The sequence below is a fragment of the Gymnoscopelus microlampas genome, assembly GCF_963454915.1.
Source record: "Gymnoscopelus microlampas genome assembly, chromosome: 4".
Classification (NCBI taxonomy): domain Eukaryota; kingdom Metazoa; phylum Chordata; class Actinopteri; order Myctophiformes; family Myctophidae; genus Gymnoscopelus; species Gymnoscopelus microlampas.
The window spans coordinates 9022174-9037236 of NC_139941.1; the positions used below are offsets into that span (position 1 = coordinate 9022174).

At 40.2% G+C, this 15063-nt stretch overlaps 1 protein-coding gene across 1 annotated transcript in view; it reads left to right on the top strand.

The window, feature by feature from the left end:
• The window catches only part of LOC311043917 (clathrin heavy chain 1-like), a 32364-nt gene that overhangs the window by 12474 nt on the left and 4827 nt on the right, over window positions 1-15063 (top strand). Inside the window, exons 11-21 of the mRNA XM_084055341.1 lie at window positions 72-255; window positions 1457-1649; window positions 1741-1898; window positions 1999-2142; window positions 3865-3910; window positions 4634-4797; window positions 5189-5222; window positions 5437-5682; window positions 6297-6374; window positions 8101-8249; window positions 8805-8936. Coding sequence (XP_083911467.1) covers window positions 72-255; window positions 1457-1649; window positions 1741-1898; window positions 1999-2142; window positions 3865-3910; window positions 4634-4797; window positions 5189-5222; window positions 5437-5682; window positions 6297-6374; window positions 8101-8249; window positions 8805-8936 — 1528 coding nt within the window. The remainder of the gene's footprint in view (window positions 1-71; window positions 256-1456; window positions 1650-1740; window positions 1899-1998; window positions 2143-3864; window positions 3911-4633; window positions 4798-5188; window positions 5223-5436; window positions 5683-6296; window positions 6375-8100; window positions 8250-8804; window positions 8937-15063) is intronic.

The following is a 15063-nucleotide window of genomic DNA, read 5'->3' on the forward strand; positions in this document are numbered from 1 at the left end:
GATGGAATTATGTATTCCTGTTTGTGGTACAGTTTTCATTGTTTATTTAATTTAATTTTTTATCCATTTAGAAACCTCCAAAACCTGCTGATTTTGACAGCCATCAAAGCAGACCGCACTCGTGTGATGGAATACATAAACAGACTAGACAACTACGATGCCCCAGACATCGCGAACATCGCCATCAGCAATGAGCTCTTTGATGAAGCCTTTGCCATTTTCAAGAAGTTCGACGTCAACATGTCGGCCATGCAGGTAGTAGAAGTGGAAGCTTCTTTCACCATTTAACTGAACGTGACACGTTTCTAGCCTTTTACTATCTCGTGAACATAGCATTTCTCAAAGACTGCAATTTCTCACTGGTTAAAAGAACTTATGACACCAGTGTTACCGGTAACACTTGACATTACATAATGTCTTCCTCTCCTGGCGGAGAGAGGCAATTGCAACAATGAAATACAATAAATACTAGTCCATAACCTGGAATATGAGCTCCCACAACACAATCGCATTCGCAACTACAGATCCCATAGCCCCACTAAGGAGAAAAATGCATGAGAAGTGCCACATAATTGTATAAATGTCCACGAACACAGATTATCACTATCATGCAGAGTGCTACTGTGGGTTCTTACAGACAGACACTTGATGAGACCGTTTTGTAATTAAGCACTCCTGTGCTTTATTGTCTACACACACCCTTGTTGGGTCTGCTGCTCCCATGCGTTTACTGTAAATCAAAGTCTGTGCAATTGAGCCATTTCACTCTCTCTTTGGCATTGTGTGTATAGCTACTCCCATGAGTGTGAGTCACAAAATTTCAGCTTAAAAGTGGGAAAAGTAAAAAAACAAACGGCTTCCTCACTAGCTGCATATGGCAATGGTCAGGGCCCATATGGAGTTTCAGATCGATTGGACAACCCACTGAGGGGAGAAATGGATGAGGACAGACAGAAGGACAGAGTTTTGTTCATTCTATCTACTAAGAAAAGGTGGTGGCACATCTAGTATCCAAGTAATCCAGTGTTGTTTCCAGCAATCCAGCAGTGTAAATATCATTAGCAACAGCTAGGCTTTTAAGTTTGGCATTGAGACAAAATCCTCTGCCATAGTCTTGTGTAACCCTAACCACTCAAAGCCCTATTAAAAAAATAGCATAAATAGCAGATCTACAAGCTCGCAATGCATTGTGATGTGACGTGTTGTGATCTTGTAGATCTGCTATTTTCACTTAAAAAGAAAAAGAAGAAAGGAGCAGACATTTTCAATCATCCTACTATGTATTGATAACATTCATTATAACATGCCTAGCATTTGATTTGAAAAAAATGATGGTGGGGTGGTGGGGCAAGTAATGTAAACGTGTATGTCCGAACACCGGTAACTGCGGCAACCCTCGTGCTTATGAGAGATTATATTCTGGAATCCCTACCCACCACCCCACTTCCTACTGTAGGTACTTATAAAGCACATAAGCAACTTGGACCGAGCCTATGAGTTTGCCGAGCGCTGCAATGAGCCCGCTGTGTGGAGCCAGCTGGCTTGGGCTCAGCTGCAACGAGCCCTCGTCAAGGAGGCCATCGACTCGTACATCAAGGCCGACGACCCCTCTGCATACATGGAGGTGGTCGATGCTGCCAGCAAGAACAGTAAGGCTGTGCACTGCAGTGTTTTTGTACTGTATTTGTATATTTCAGTTTAATTTTCAGTTTTTTCACCTTGCTCTTCTTATTCCTGCAGACAACTGGGAAGATTTGGTGAAGTTCCTACAGATGGCTCGGAAGAAAGCCAAGGAGTCGTACGTGGAGACTGAGCTGATCTTTGCCATGGCGAAAACAAACCGCTTGATTGAGCTGGAGGAGTTTATCAGCGGGCCCAACAATGCTCACATACAGCAGGTAGAGCTTTGAAAATGGGCACATTTCACTTCAGCTGAATGCTGAACACTCAACTAACAAGCACATATCTCTTAATTAATCTCTCGCTCTCTTTCTCCAGGTGGGCGATAGGTGTTTTGAGGAGGGAATGTATGATGCAGCCAAGCTCCTGTATAACAACGTGTCCAACTTTGCCCGCCTGGGAGAGTGCCAAGCAGCGATTGACAGTGCTAGGAAAGCTAACAGCACGCGGACATGGAAGGAGGTATCTGTCACACACAAGACCAAAAATGACCTGCTAATGTTGTATTATTTTATTTTTATCTGTCTGTCTGTGTGTGTAAATAATCTGAGTGGTGGCAACAACAACTTATTTTGGAAATAAAAACACAGTTTTAGGCTCAGCTTTTTCGCCAGGTACAGCACATGTGGCTTTAAAGTGAGGGGACAACCAATTAAAATACCCAGATAACACAGATATTTATTTGTTAAGAGTTAACAACCTCTATTTCACTTCCCTCAAGAGTGACCACGAAGGGATATTTTGTGGCCTATTCTTAGAGTTGGTCTTGTTTACATTAAGAACTAGATTCAGCAGAAATAGGATATTTTGAACAACAATAAAAGCCTTTTGCAAGTAGTTATTTACATCACCTTTGCTATTTTCATCATGGAGTATGTTTGTATTTTCTTAAAGGTAGGCCTATTTATATTTCGCCATTAATAGGCGAGTTGTGGTCAGGTGTGAGCTACAGGTTGGCTCTTGCTAGCAGCTGTGCCCAACAGGAGAGCTCACAGGTAGGAGAAGTGCAGACACTCAACAGCCAAATTCCAATACCCCAACTTCCACACTCCACAATGGGCTTTCATGTGCTTTTTACTGAGGATTGGCTTCAGTCTGGCCACTCTACCATGAAGGCCTGATTGGTGGAGTGCTGCAGAGATGGTTGTCCTTCTGTAAGGTTCTCTCATCTCTACAGAGGAACACTGGAGCTCAGCCAGAGTGACCATTGGGTTCTTGGTCACCTTCCTGACCAAGAACCCAAGACCCATCTCCCCCAATTGCTCAGTCTGGCCAGGTGATCAGCTCTAGGAAGAGTCCAGGTGGTTCCAAACTTGCACTTGCTTTTACAAATGATGGAGACCACTGCGTTTGTTGGGACCTTCAATGCTGCGGAATGTTTTTATGGTAAGCTTCCCCAGATCTGTGCCTTGATACAATCCTGTCTCAGACGTCCACAGACAATTCCTTTGACCTCATGGCTTGGTTTGTGCTCCGACATGCACTGTTAACTGTGTGACCTGATAGAGACATGTGTGTGCCTTTCTAAATTATGTCAAATCAATTTAATTTACTATAGGCAGACTCCAATCAAGTTATAGAAACATCTCAAGGATGATCAGTGGAAACAGGATGCACCTCAGCTCGACTTTGAGTGTCATAGCAAAGGGGTCAATACTTATGCACATACGTTTTTTACACATACATTTTTTTATACATTTGCAAACAAATCTAAAACATATTTTTTATTTTGTCATTATGGGGTATAGTGTGGAGAATGTTGAGTAAAAAAATTAAGGGGGGTCAATACTTTCGCAAGGCAATGTATATATATATATACGTACGTATATATATATATATATATATATATATATATATATATATATATATATATATATATATATATATATATATACGTACGTATATATATATATATATATATATATATATATATATATATATATATATATATATATATATATATATATATACATATATATATATATACGTACGTACGTACGTACGTACGTATATATGTATGTGTATATATACTGTAACTAACAAACCCGCTTTAAAACCTCATTACAACTACTAAAAAAGTTTTAAAAAAGTATTGAAAAATTGGAAATCTCCAAAACCACCCTCTCACTCAATCTGGCTTAACATTGTGCTGTATGATTAAAATCAAATAATTGTGTTCAACAGGATGCTGATGGCAACTTGAGTTCAGAAAACATGAATGCAAAAAAAGGTGAGCTTTTATTGTCCTTGTTACAATTCAATGCTTGAGGTAACCAGTGAGTATGTTGTTGGCTGCTGCTAGTTTGTTTGCCAATGTGAACATCCTCAGTATTTTATTCCAAAAGTATAAATGTACCAGTTGTTAAATCGGTGGTGTAGGACTCTCCAAAATCAGGATTGGAATCAGACTCAGAAATCTGCCATGGGTCAGGCACTATTACAGTTACAAGAAAAGTGATGATGTTTGTATGTTTGTTCAGTGGTGGAAAGTAACTACAGTAAGTACAGTAAGTATTTACTCAAGTACTGTACTTAGCTCCTTTTCTTTTGTATATACTTCAAACTTCTACTTCATTACATCTCGGGGGCAAATGTTGTACTGTTTACTCCACTACAATTATTTGACAGCTTTAGTTACTAGTTACTTTGCAGATTTAGATTGTTTAAACAAAAACTTGCATTAACCAATTAAGCCCCATTTTATACTATTCAAAAATTGTCGATCTACAAGCTTTTTAAAACACAATTTTAACATAGCACAGAGATAGATTTTTTTACTTTTAATTTGCTAAATTATATTTTGATACCAATATTGTTTTACTTGAGTATAATTTTGAACACAGGACTTTTACTTGTAACATTGTAACAAGTATTTTTATATTGTGGTATTGCTACTTGTAACTATTTAAACCATCTGAGTACTTCTTCCACCACTGTGATTGTGTGAGCTCAGACAAGCAGGAGCAGCAGTGTCAGCAGATGATGGCTGGTCTGACTCTGGACAAGGTGGTCAGTGATGTGAACAAACAGGAGAAGGTCATCGATGCTCGCGTACTCCCTCCACTGGAGCAGACCCGACCGCTACAGGACAGCGCTGATCGCCTGCAACACATGAAGGTATTTATCCAGCTCACAGCATACTCTCTTAACCACATTAAAGATGGTGTCCTTTAAAGTCCTGTTTCAAGGGGACATTCAGGTCATTCCAATAATGCCTTTTATATTTTCCAAATGCAAGCTTATATTATTTTATTTGTCTGAAAATATCATTCAAGTTGTCACCAGGGATGTTTACCATACTGCCAAACAACTAGAGTTGTGTGGAGGGTGGGCACGTGTTCTAGGCACAGAGTTTGTTGTTTAGCAGAATTTCTGGCCGAAGAGTTCTTTGGGGTGGGTTTCAGGTTCAATACTACTACAGTAGGCAATACTGTACCATACAAGACATAACATTGTGCAGTATCACTAAAGCATGACATGATTCAAATCAAATAATTGTTTTCAACAGGATGCTGATGGCAACTCAATGAATGCAAAAAAAGGTGAGCTTTTATTGTCCTTGTTACAATTCAATGCTTGAGGTAACCAGTGAGTATGTTGTTGGCTAGTGCTACAGTTTGTTTGCCAATGTGTACATCCTCAGTATTTTATTCCAAAAGTATAAATGTACCAGTTGTTGCACTGCTAGTAGGGAGCTTCATTTTTCATAGACCTAATGACATAATTTTATGTAATGCATTTTTCTCTTGCAAACAGCAAGTTTTGTGATCCAGAACAGGGCACAGTTGATCCAAGATATTGCTCCAGTCATGGCTATAGTAGACAGTCTAGGAATGGTCATGGTCCATCCTGAGATCTATGCTGAGATTCAAGCAGAGAAGATTCGACAGAACAAAATGAGGATACTGTACACATCGGTCCTACAACCCGGGGGAACAAACACCAGAGCAGCATTTTACAATGCTCTTAAACAACACCAACCCCTCCTGTTGGAGAACTTAGGTAAGACTACTATAATTAATAATCTCTGTCAGCGCTACTGCCTTAAACATGTATTAGTAGGAATCAACACAGAAGCAATCGAAGCAAGCAAGGAAGTGGAATGAAAAGGGGAGGTGGGAGTGAGAACGGGTTGGCATACGCAGCATCCACAACGGAAGATTCTAGGTCCAGGAGACTGACTGATCTTCTCTCTACTTACTGCCTTATGTTGCCTTATTAGTGACTCTCTACTGCAATATGCAACGTTGTTGCTGACTCCTACTGCTGCCATATCACTGACTCCATACTGCCATACATACATACATACATACATACATACATACATACATACATACATACATACATACATACATACATACATACATACATACATACAGTACATACATACATACATACATACATACATACATACATACATACATACATACATACATACATACATACATACATACATACATACATACATACAGTACATACATACATACATACATACATACATACATACATACATACATACATACATATATACATACATACATACATACATACATACATACATACATTCTCCGTAGATGTTACAGAGCTTACTTCATTATCGTGCACTCCTCATGCAGGCCCTGTATGTCCATCAGAAGACACAACAAATACCAGGTGGTCAGCCTCACCTGCTGATCTGCAGATTGAAGTCAATGGTGAGTTATGAAACAGACATTTCACTAAAGACTTTCTTCCCCTAAGTGTGGCTCTGAAAGAGAAGATTCGACAGAACAAAATGAGGATACTGTATACATCGGTCCTACAACCCGGGGGAAGAAACACCAGAGCAGCATTTTACAATGCTGGCATTTTTGTATTGTCTGTGATTGGCTAATACCAATACATCCCATAAGCTGGAGGGACAGGAGCGTTGTAATTGGCTAAGTTAGTATAGACTCCAGCCAGACGGACAGCTTTTGGTCCATAGGCTTGCGGGATGTGCATCCCATAGCCTGGAGGGACAATTGCTCTGCAATTATTAATTCACACAAATTACACGACAAGTTGTGTCGTGTATTTTAGGCAGTAAACTGCGTGTTAGCAGGCTGGTTGGTTCTAAAGTAGAGGAGAAGAAGACATCAGCTTTCCAGGTTCCATGTTCATTCATTTATTCCATAATAAGCAAACAGCATCATAGCAACAGCAGAAGAAGCCAGGGAGCCGAAGCTCCCCGACAGCCTCACGTCCTGGGACAACAGCACTAGTCTAACAAGACACATTTCAGTCAACTTTTATGCACTGTATGTTCACATGACAAACAAACGGGTGGGGTGTGGGGTCACCCTGTAGGTGACGAGGTCACCCCTTTGATCAGTCAAAGATCAAGCATTGTCTCTTTGAACATTGCCAAATGGTACTGTCTCTCTATCTGCTTCCTCTGCTCAAGGTGTGAGCAGGATGGGACCATTCTCCGATCAAACAGTCTTCAGATTGACAATAGGGATGTAAATGTACTTCATAGCCCTGCGCAGCCACATGCTCTGTAGACATTTGGTGATTAACATAGTGCAGGCTACCTGATTTTATGCAGGCGCTATACTGGGTCATAACACTTTAGTATCATTTATATATGTTTTTTACTTGCATACTGTTGTATAAAATATAGCAAATAATACGACAGTTGTCTTTGACCATTTTGCTAAATATTAGGTTATTCAGGTCCTGCTGTCAGAGTGCACAAGAAATATAAAACGTATCGCTATGTATCCATTCTGAAGAGCTTTTTAAAATATGAATCATCTCCTGCCTCCTGTGTGATTCGTGCTAATTAAAGTAACAAAAGTGTATATCCAAAAATAATTCTCTCCTCAAGAGCAGGTTATCAATGTACTGTAAAAATAAGAAGGTATAAAATATACTGATAAATCATACCCAGTGTATAAAGGAGTAGTTCACCCAAAACATTACTTATTCTCTATAAATTACACACACCATGAAGCCTTGAATTCAAGGAGAGTTTTTGTCGCATTCCTACACCAATATTTTGATAACCGTGGCTACTCAGTAGGAGACTCTGAGTAGACTCCGCCGGTCATCGCCGGTCATCAAATTATTGGTTTTGGAATGCAATAAAAACAAAAAAATCTTCATGAATTCTGTACATAATGCAGGACAAATGTCACATACTGTATAAGCAAACATACAGTGACAAAACAAACACCCCAATGAGTGGGGACTATTCCATACAAAACCCAAGACTCCTGGCTATTCCCAAAGGAAAAGAAGCTTCTAAATGAAAGTATGGTGCAGATAGAGTGTGCCAATGTTTTTGAGAGAATAAAACAAAGAAGAATAAAGCACATTCAGAACAACATAACTAGACTCTGTAGAAATCAAGTCCTCCATTGCTGGTGGAGTTGTCAGAATCTGGTGTTTCCACAGCTCCACAGGTGCCGGTGAACTGGCGACGGGGAAAGCTCCTGGGACGAGGGGCGTTCGGGGAGGTCTTCCTCTGCTATGACATGGACACGGGCCGAGAAATTGCTGCCAAACAGTTGCTCTTTGATCCTAACTGTCAAGACACCACCACGGTGAGAGAGACCGTCCAGAGAACAACCTACAGTACATCTGTTTAACCCATTAAGACCGTGAACGCATCTGTGTTATTTTTTATTTTAACCACTTTAATACTTTGGCTATTAAAAAATTGCAGATCTATAAGCTCATAGTGCGGCACCGAGTGCCGCGCTATGAGCTTGTAGATCTGCTATTTGTTTTGAAAAATCATGAAATGTTGTGCAAAACTTTAAATATACATTTTTTTAAAGCGAACATTTGTAACTCAAATCTTTGCTTCTGGGGATTCTACAAATGTCTTCTAAATCCTAACAGTTTTTTTTAAAGAACAAGGACCCCCAAAATGATATGTATTTGGCCGCGGACCTCCATCTCAAAATATGTTGTTCCAGGGACCCCCCCAAAAGGAAAGATTTTAGTTAAAAATGTTCTTATTTTTGTAGTATTGTATGTGGTTGTCTGGAATTTAATAGGAGAATTACAAAAGAAAAGTACATAATTTTAACCCTCTTTCTCTCTCTCTCTCTCTCTCTCTCTCTCTCTCTCTCTCTCTCTCTCTCTCTCTGTAGAAGGTGAATGCTCTGGAGTGTGAGATAAAGATCTGGAAGGACCTTCGCCATGAGCGAATCGTCCAATACTACGGAAGTCTGCAGGACCTGGAACAAAATATACTCATCATCTTTATTGAGCTCATGCCTGGGGTGCGTAATGGGCAGGCACAGTGTTTATCAAATGCATGTTCAAGCATCTTGTGATGCTGTGCATTACAACTCCATGGACACTGCAATGGACCCTTCGCTAAGCCCCACCCACTCCACTCTGTGACTGGTGGTGTGAAGTTAGTCACACCCAGGCCTGGCAGCGCCTGGCAAACTCTGCTTCTCACCCATTGTTAAATGATGGCTTTTCCCCTTAAAAATAATCGATCATTTCAGGAGCAAGAGCTTCAAAATCTCTTGTAAATCTAGTCAACAAGGCCTGCAGTAGGCTATGCACTGGACAAATGTGCATGACATTATTTCAATAAACAAAAAACATGGGAAATGTTAGAGGGAGTAATAGCCATGGATACACGACGATCGACTGTCACGACCGTCATGGATGAACTTCAACCTGGTGTTTGCACTTTCTCCATTTATGGCCCGTACATCTACATAAACGTTCATATTTCAAATATAAAGTGCTTATCCCATGGCCACAGATGTTACATGTATGTACGCTTTCCCAGAAGTACCCGTATCATCCGTATTGTTCAATAAAAAGCATATTTTAATCTGATCGGTGGCCATTTTCTCCATATGCTTTCAACGAGTGACCCTATCGGTTGGAAGGTGTATTGCACTCGAATAAATTATGAGAAAATGGCCACTGATTCGATTAAAATGATTTTTATTGAACCATACAGAATATACGGGTACTTTTGAGAGTCCCGTGCATAATTGTAACATCCGTGGCCATGGGGTAAGCACTTTATATTTAAAATCTGAACGTTTATATAGATGTACGGACCGTAAATGGAGAAAGTGCAAACACCAGGTTGAAGTTGATCCTTGACTGTAACAGGAGTTTTCATACTGCAGTAGCAGTTAATAAATAGGCAAACAAATGCATTAATATACTTTAACGTGCGGAATCCGAAACAGGCAGCGCTGTGATTCTGAATTTTGTTACGATTACGGTGATTAGTAGCCTATTATTGACACCACCTGGTCGAGTGAGTCGTGTAACTTTCCCGACGTTAAGCTGTGTATGTGTTCAACAACACAGCCATGAAACCTTGCAGTTTTTTTTTTTTTTTTTGTATATTAATTTTTATTGGGTTTTTTATAAGACAAGACAAAACAAGACAAACAAACACCAGACTATAATGTGTAAGCATGAGTAATTAACCTATCTTAATGAGGTAATATATATAGGCAGAGTACAACAGACCACAGTATGCAGTTGGACACATCAACACTCGAGCTTAGAAAAAAAACAAAAACAGAGCAATCACACTGAGTCGAGGTGGGACACGACAGGACCCCATATATATTCGAATGTTGCCAGACTGTCCTGTTTGTTGCAACGAAGCCTCTCCAGGTGTATCAACGATATGAATTCATTAAGCCATCTGGTGAAGCAAGGAGCGGTGGCGTTTTTCCACTCTGTCAGGATAATTCTTTTTGCAACCAGTGTGCCCAGCATAAGAGTCTGCTGGACAGAGTACGGCAGGTCAAGAGAGACTTCAGAGCAACCGAACAGGGCAGTTAGTGCGTCAGGTGCGATGTAAAAACCATATACTCTACTGTACCATGAAAAAATGTTTTGCCAAAATAAAACAATCCTTGGGCAAGACCAAAAAGTGTGACCCAACGTGCCCTTGGAGATGTTGCATCTATCACAAGTATCGGGAACAGTTGGATACATTTTATTCATCTTGACCTTAGAATAATGTAATCTGTGCATGACCTTGAACTGGACAAGCTGCAACCTGGCATTGACTGTGCTCAAATGAATCCTTTTCAACCCCTCGCTCCAGATCTCATTAGTCAGTTCAACACCAATATCAGCCTCCCATGAGGTCTTGATATGAGTTGTTGATGGAATAGCTAACTTGGAGAACAGTGAGACAAATTTGGATATTAAGTGTTTAGAGTTTGGATGGTGTTTCATTAAAGCATAAAAACAGTGTTCCTGAGGTATATTTTCAAAATTATTGAAATGATTTTGAACAAAATGTCTAACTTGTAAATAACGAAAAAAATGGGCATGTGGAAGAGAAAATGCTTCTTTCAGCTCTGTAAATGATGCAAAATGGTTATTAATATATAGGTCAGAAAAATATATCAGGCCCTTTTCCTTCCAACATGAAAAAGCTGTATCTGACTGAGATGGAATAAAATTATGATTAGAACAAATGGGAGAGTGTACTGACAGATCGGGAACTGAGAGCACTCGTTTTACCTGCTTCAGAATTTTGAGTGAATTTGTCAGAACAAAATTGTCTCCAACTAGGTGTGCGGGATACTCCTTAGAGGAGAACAAGAGAGCTGAAAGTGAGCTATTCTTCACTGCGTGAGATTCGAACTGGAGCCATTTGGGAGCATCAGAGGGAGTTTGGGGAAGCTGATCTTGCCAGTAAATTAAAACCCTGAGATTGGTTGCCCAATAATAATGTTGGAATACAGGGAGGGAGAAACCCCCCAGTAACTTAGATTTTTGTAAATGACTCTTTGAGATACGGTTGGTTTTGTACCCCCAAATAAAAGACATTATTATAGAATCAATCTTTTTAAAGAATGACAATGAGAGCTTGATTGGAATGTTCTGAAATAAATACATAAATCTGGGAAGGGAAACCATCTTAATTGCGTTCATACGCCCTATCATAGATAGCGGCAGCGATCTCCAATACTCGATGTCTGACTTGAGTTTATCCAATTGAGGGGAGAAATTATATTTAAACAGGGACTTTGGATTCAAAGGAATAGATAAGCCCAGGTATGTAAACTGTTCTGTTGCAATTTTAAAAGGTAGAGCATCAAGATAAGTCCGATCCAGATTGTCTGTAAGAGGGATAAATGCGCTCTTTTGCCAGTTAATAGAATATCCAGACAGCTTACCAAAACATTTAATTAATGAAAGAAGCGGAGGGAGGGATGAGGATGGATCCATCATAAAGATTAATAAATCATCGGCGTAAAGCGACAATTTACATTCCACGTTGCCTACCTTGATTCCTTTGATGTCAAGCTGCTTTCTAATACTTATAGCGAGCGGTTCAAGCATTAAATTAAACAATAACGAGCTCGTACAACAGCCCTGCCTCGTACCGCGTTGGAGCTTGAAAGATGTTGATTTATTGCCGTTAGTCAGAACGGAGGAGGTAGGGGAGGCATAAAGCATCTTGACCAATTTCAAAAATGAATCACCAAAACCATAGTGCCTTAATGTGGCATGCATATATCTCCAATCGATCTGATCAAAGGCACGCTCCGCGTCAAGAGATATAACTACGGGTTTGTCATTTGGTTCATATTTAGCGTACATTATATTAAATAGTCTACGAGTATTAAAAAAGGAGAATCTGCCAGACATAAACCCATTTTGATCAGGGTGTATAAGAGATGGCATGTGTCTCGCAAGCCTATTTGATAGGATCTTTGCGACCACTTTCTGATCAAAATTTAAAAGGCTAAGTGGTCTATAGGCTGATGGATCCATTTCATCCTTCCCTTTTTTAGGTAACAAACAAATATTGGCTTCATAAAATGACTGTGGGAAAATATTGCTATCGATAGAGTGTTTAACCATTCTGAGTAGCAAGGGGGCAACAAGATCACTATAAGCTTTAAAAAACTCAGCGCAGAATCCATCGGGACCAGCCGCCTTACCACTTGCGAGAGTTTTAATCGCCTCGTTAACTTCATTAATGGTAAAATCAGAGTCAAGGTCAGCCTTGGCTATTTCATTTATTTTAGGTAGATCAACAGAGACCAAGAATGATTCAATCTCGTCGTCAGTTGCATTATAATTAGCTCTGTATAACTTTTCGAAATGATCTCTAAAATAATCATTTATGTCTTGAGGATTGGTTAATAGTTCTCCGGAGGAGGATTTGAGTTTAAGGATGGATCTACTTGCCTGTTCACCCCGTAGCTGTCTGGCCAACAGTTTACCTGGCTTGTCGCTCAGTTCAAACTGTTTTTGTCTCAGTTTAAGTATCTGTTTGTTAACCTGGTCACTCAGAATGGTATTATATTCATATTTCAATCTCATAACAGAATACAGATCATTCATTAACAAGGATGATGTGTATAACCTCTCAGCATCAGAAAGATGCAACTCGATTTCAGCTAGGCGTCTGCGCCTTTCTTTTTTTTTAGAGGCTTCATATGCAATGATTTTACCTCGCACCACGACCTTGAGTGATTCCCACAAAATAGAGTCAGAAACATCACCGTTATCGTTAAATAATAAAAAATCATTAATGGCTGCTTTCATGTATACATTGAAATTACTATCCTGCAGTAGCAGAGAATTAAAGCGCCAAGAAAAAAAGGCTTTGGGAAGGGACCATTTAAAAGACATGGTGAGAGGACTATGATCGGAAATTAAGATTCCCTGATATTTTGTATTTATAACATTTGATATTAACTTGGAATCAATTAGAAAGAAATCGATACGTGCATGTGATTTATGAGCATGTGAGAAAAACGAATATTCTTTATCGGTAGGGTGCTGTATTCTCCATATATCAACTAGATTAAACCTTGCAGTTTAAGTGCAGATTTCAGCTTGGGAAAAGCAGCCTCCAACGGGTTTGGGTACGTGGTTCATAGTCACCATTACGTTATCGTGGTATTCCTATTCTTGCTATTATGTTGCAAATGATTGTGTGTGTGCGGGCAAAATAACATTGACAGCTATGGCAGGTGACGAAAGCTTGCCAGACCTATGCCAGGCTAACAACGGTTGCTAAGCTGGCATTGGACAATCGCTTTTGGGGTGGGGTTTAGCGAAGGGTCCGTTGCATTTCAGGTTTGGCTGAGTAACATCAACTAGCTGGCTTCTATATTTGTGATTTAAGGAGAGCTGTATAGTTTGTATCACCCCAGAAATAATTGTTATCAACCTCACTGTTAATTCTGAATACGATTATACTGTGATACATTGGGTTTTGCTAAGAGTCACTATAGGTTAAGATACCTTTAAGAGAGGTCTCCTTGACTGGGGATGCTGAATGGGTGATGTTGACATTATGTGAAGAGATCAGGAAGTGTACTACTGCTATTTTTGGAGCTAAATCTTTTTCTTTTCTTTTCTGGGGTTGAAAAAAGAACGATTCTCTGTGCCTTAGTTCCGATATTATATATGCAGTTTATTAATAGTCCCAACCCTATAAACATCAACTTCCGGGGTTGACGTTTCGGAATCCCGCGAAGCATTAGCTGGGGTTCCAACCGACCTGCCTCCATGCTGTGAATCGCCCTGTGTGTGTGTGTGTGTGTGTGTGTGTGTGTGTGTGTGTGTGTGTGTGTGTGTGTGTGTGTTGTAACTGACAGGCAGACCAACTCAGAGGAACACATAACTAAAAGTCTACCTAATATTTTGAGTGCGCACACCCCCGGTTATGGACTATAATAATAATAATAATAATAATAATAACAATAATAATGCTGATATCTATTGGCTTGCCACTATTAGACACGATGTCACAGAGTAAACAAGCTAATGAAATGAGCTAACCTGGCCTTAAGGTGGACTGACTTAAGGTAGACCAGTAATTCTACACAGAGCTATAATGTGACACCAACTCATAATCCCTGTCTCATCAAAGTCTCAACGAGATGCAGTCACGTTACTCACACCAATATCAAATTAATAATCACTGTTTGTGATTGTTACTTCAACATTTAACACACAATTTGACATTGTGGGTGGTTGGTAATGAATATGGTATTATATTGGAAGGGGTCCTTGGGGCCAAAAAAGGTTTGGGACTATTACTAGTGGTATCGGCCCAAGGAACCATCACGCCAGAAGGAAATGTTTGGATCGGGGCGGTGCATCTGATCTGGCGCAGCGCTCAGGTCCTGGACCTGGTGAGACGAAGGAGGAGCCCGGCCAGGAGACAACCCACAGTGCCTAGTCCCTCCACGTGCCAGAGCCTCCCCGAGTCCCAGCAGAGTACTTCCGGAGAAGCGGACTGAGTGGCCCTGTCTTTCCCTATAGGACTGACCGTGGGTGCTACTGGGACGTAAGTCGGGGCTTGATCAACCCTGGCTGGGTCACCTGGGCGAGGGTGTATGTTGTATGTTGCGAGACCCGAAACACCCTATGACC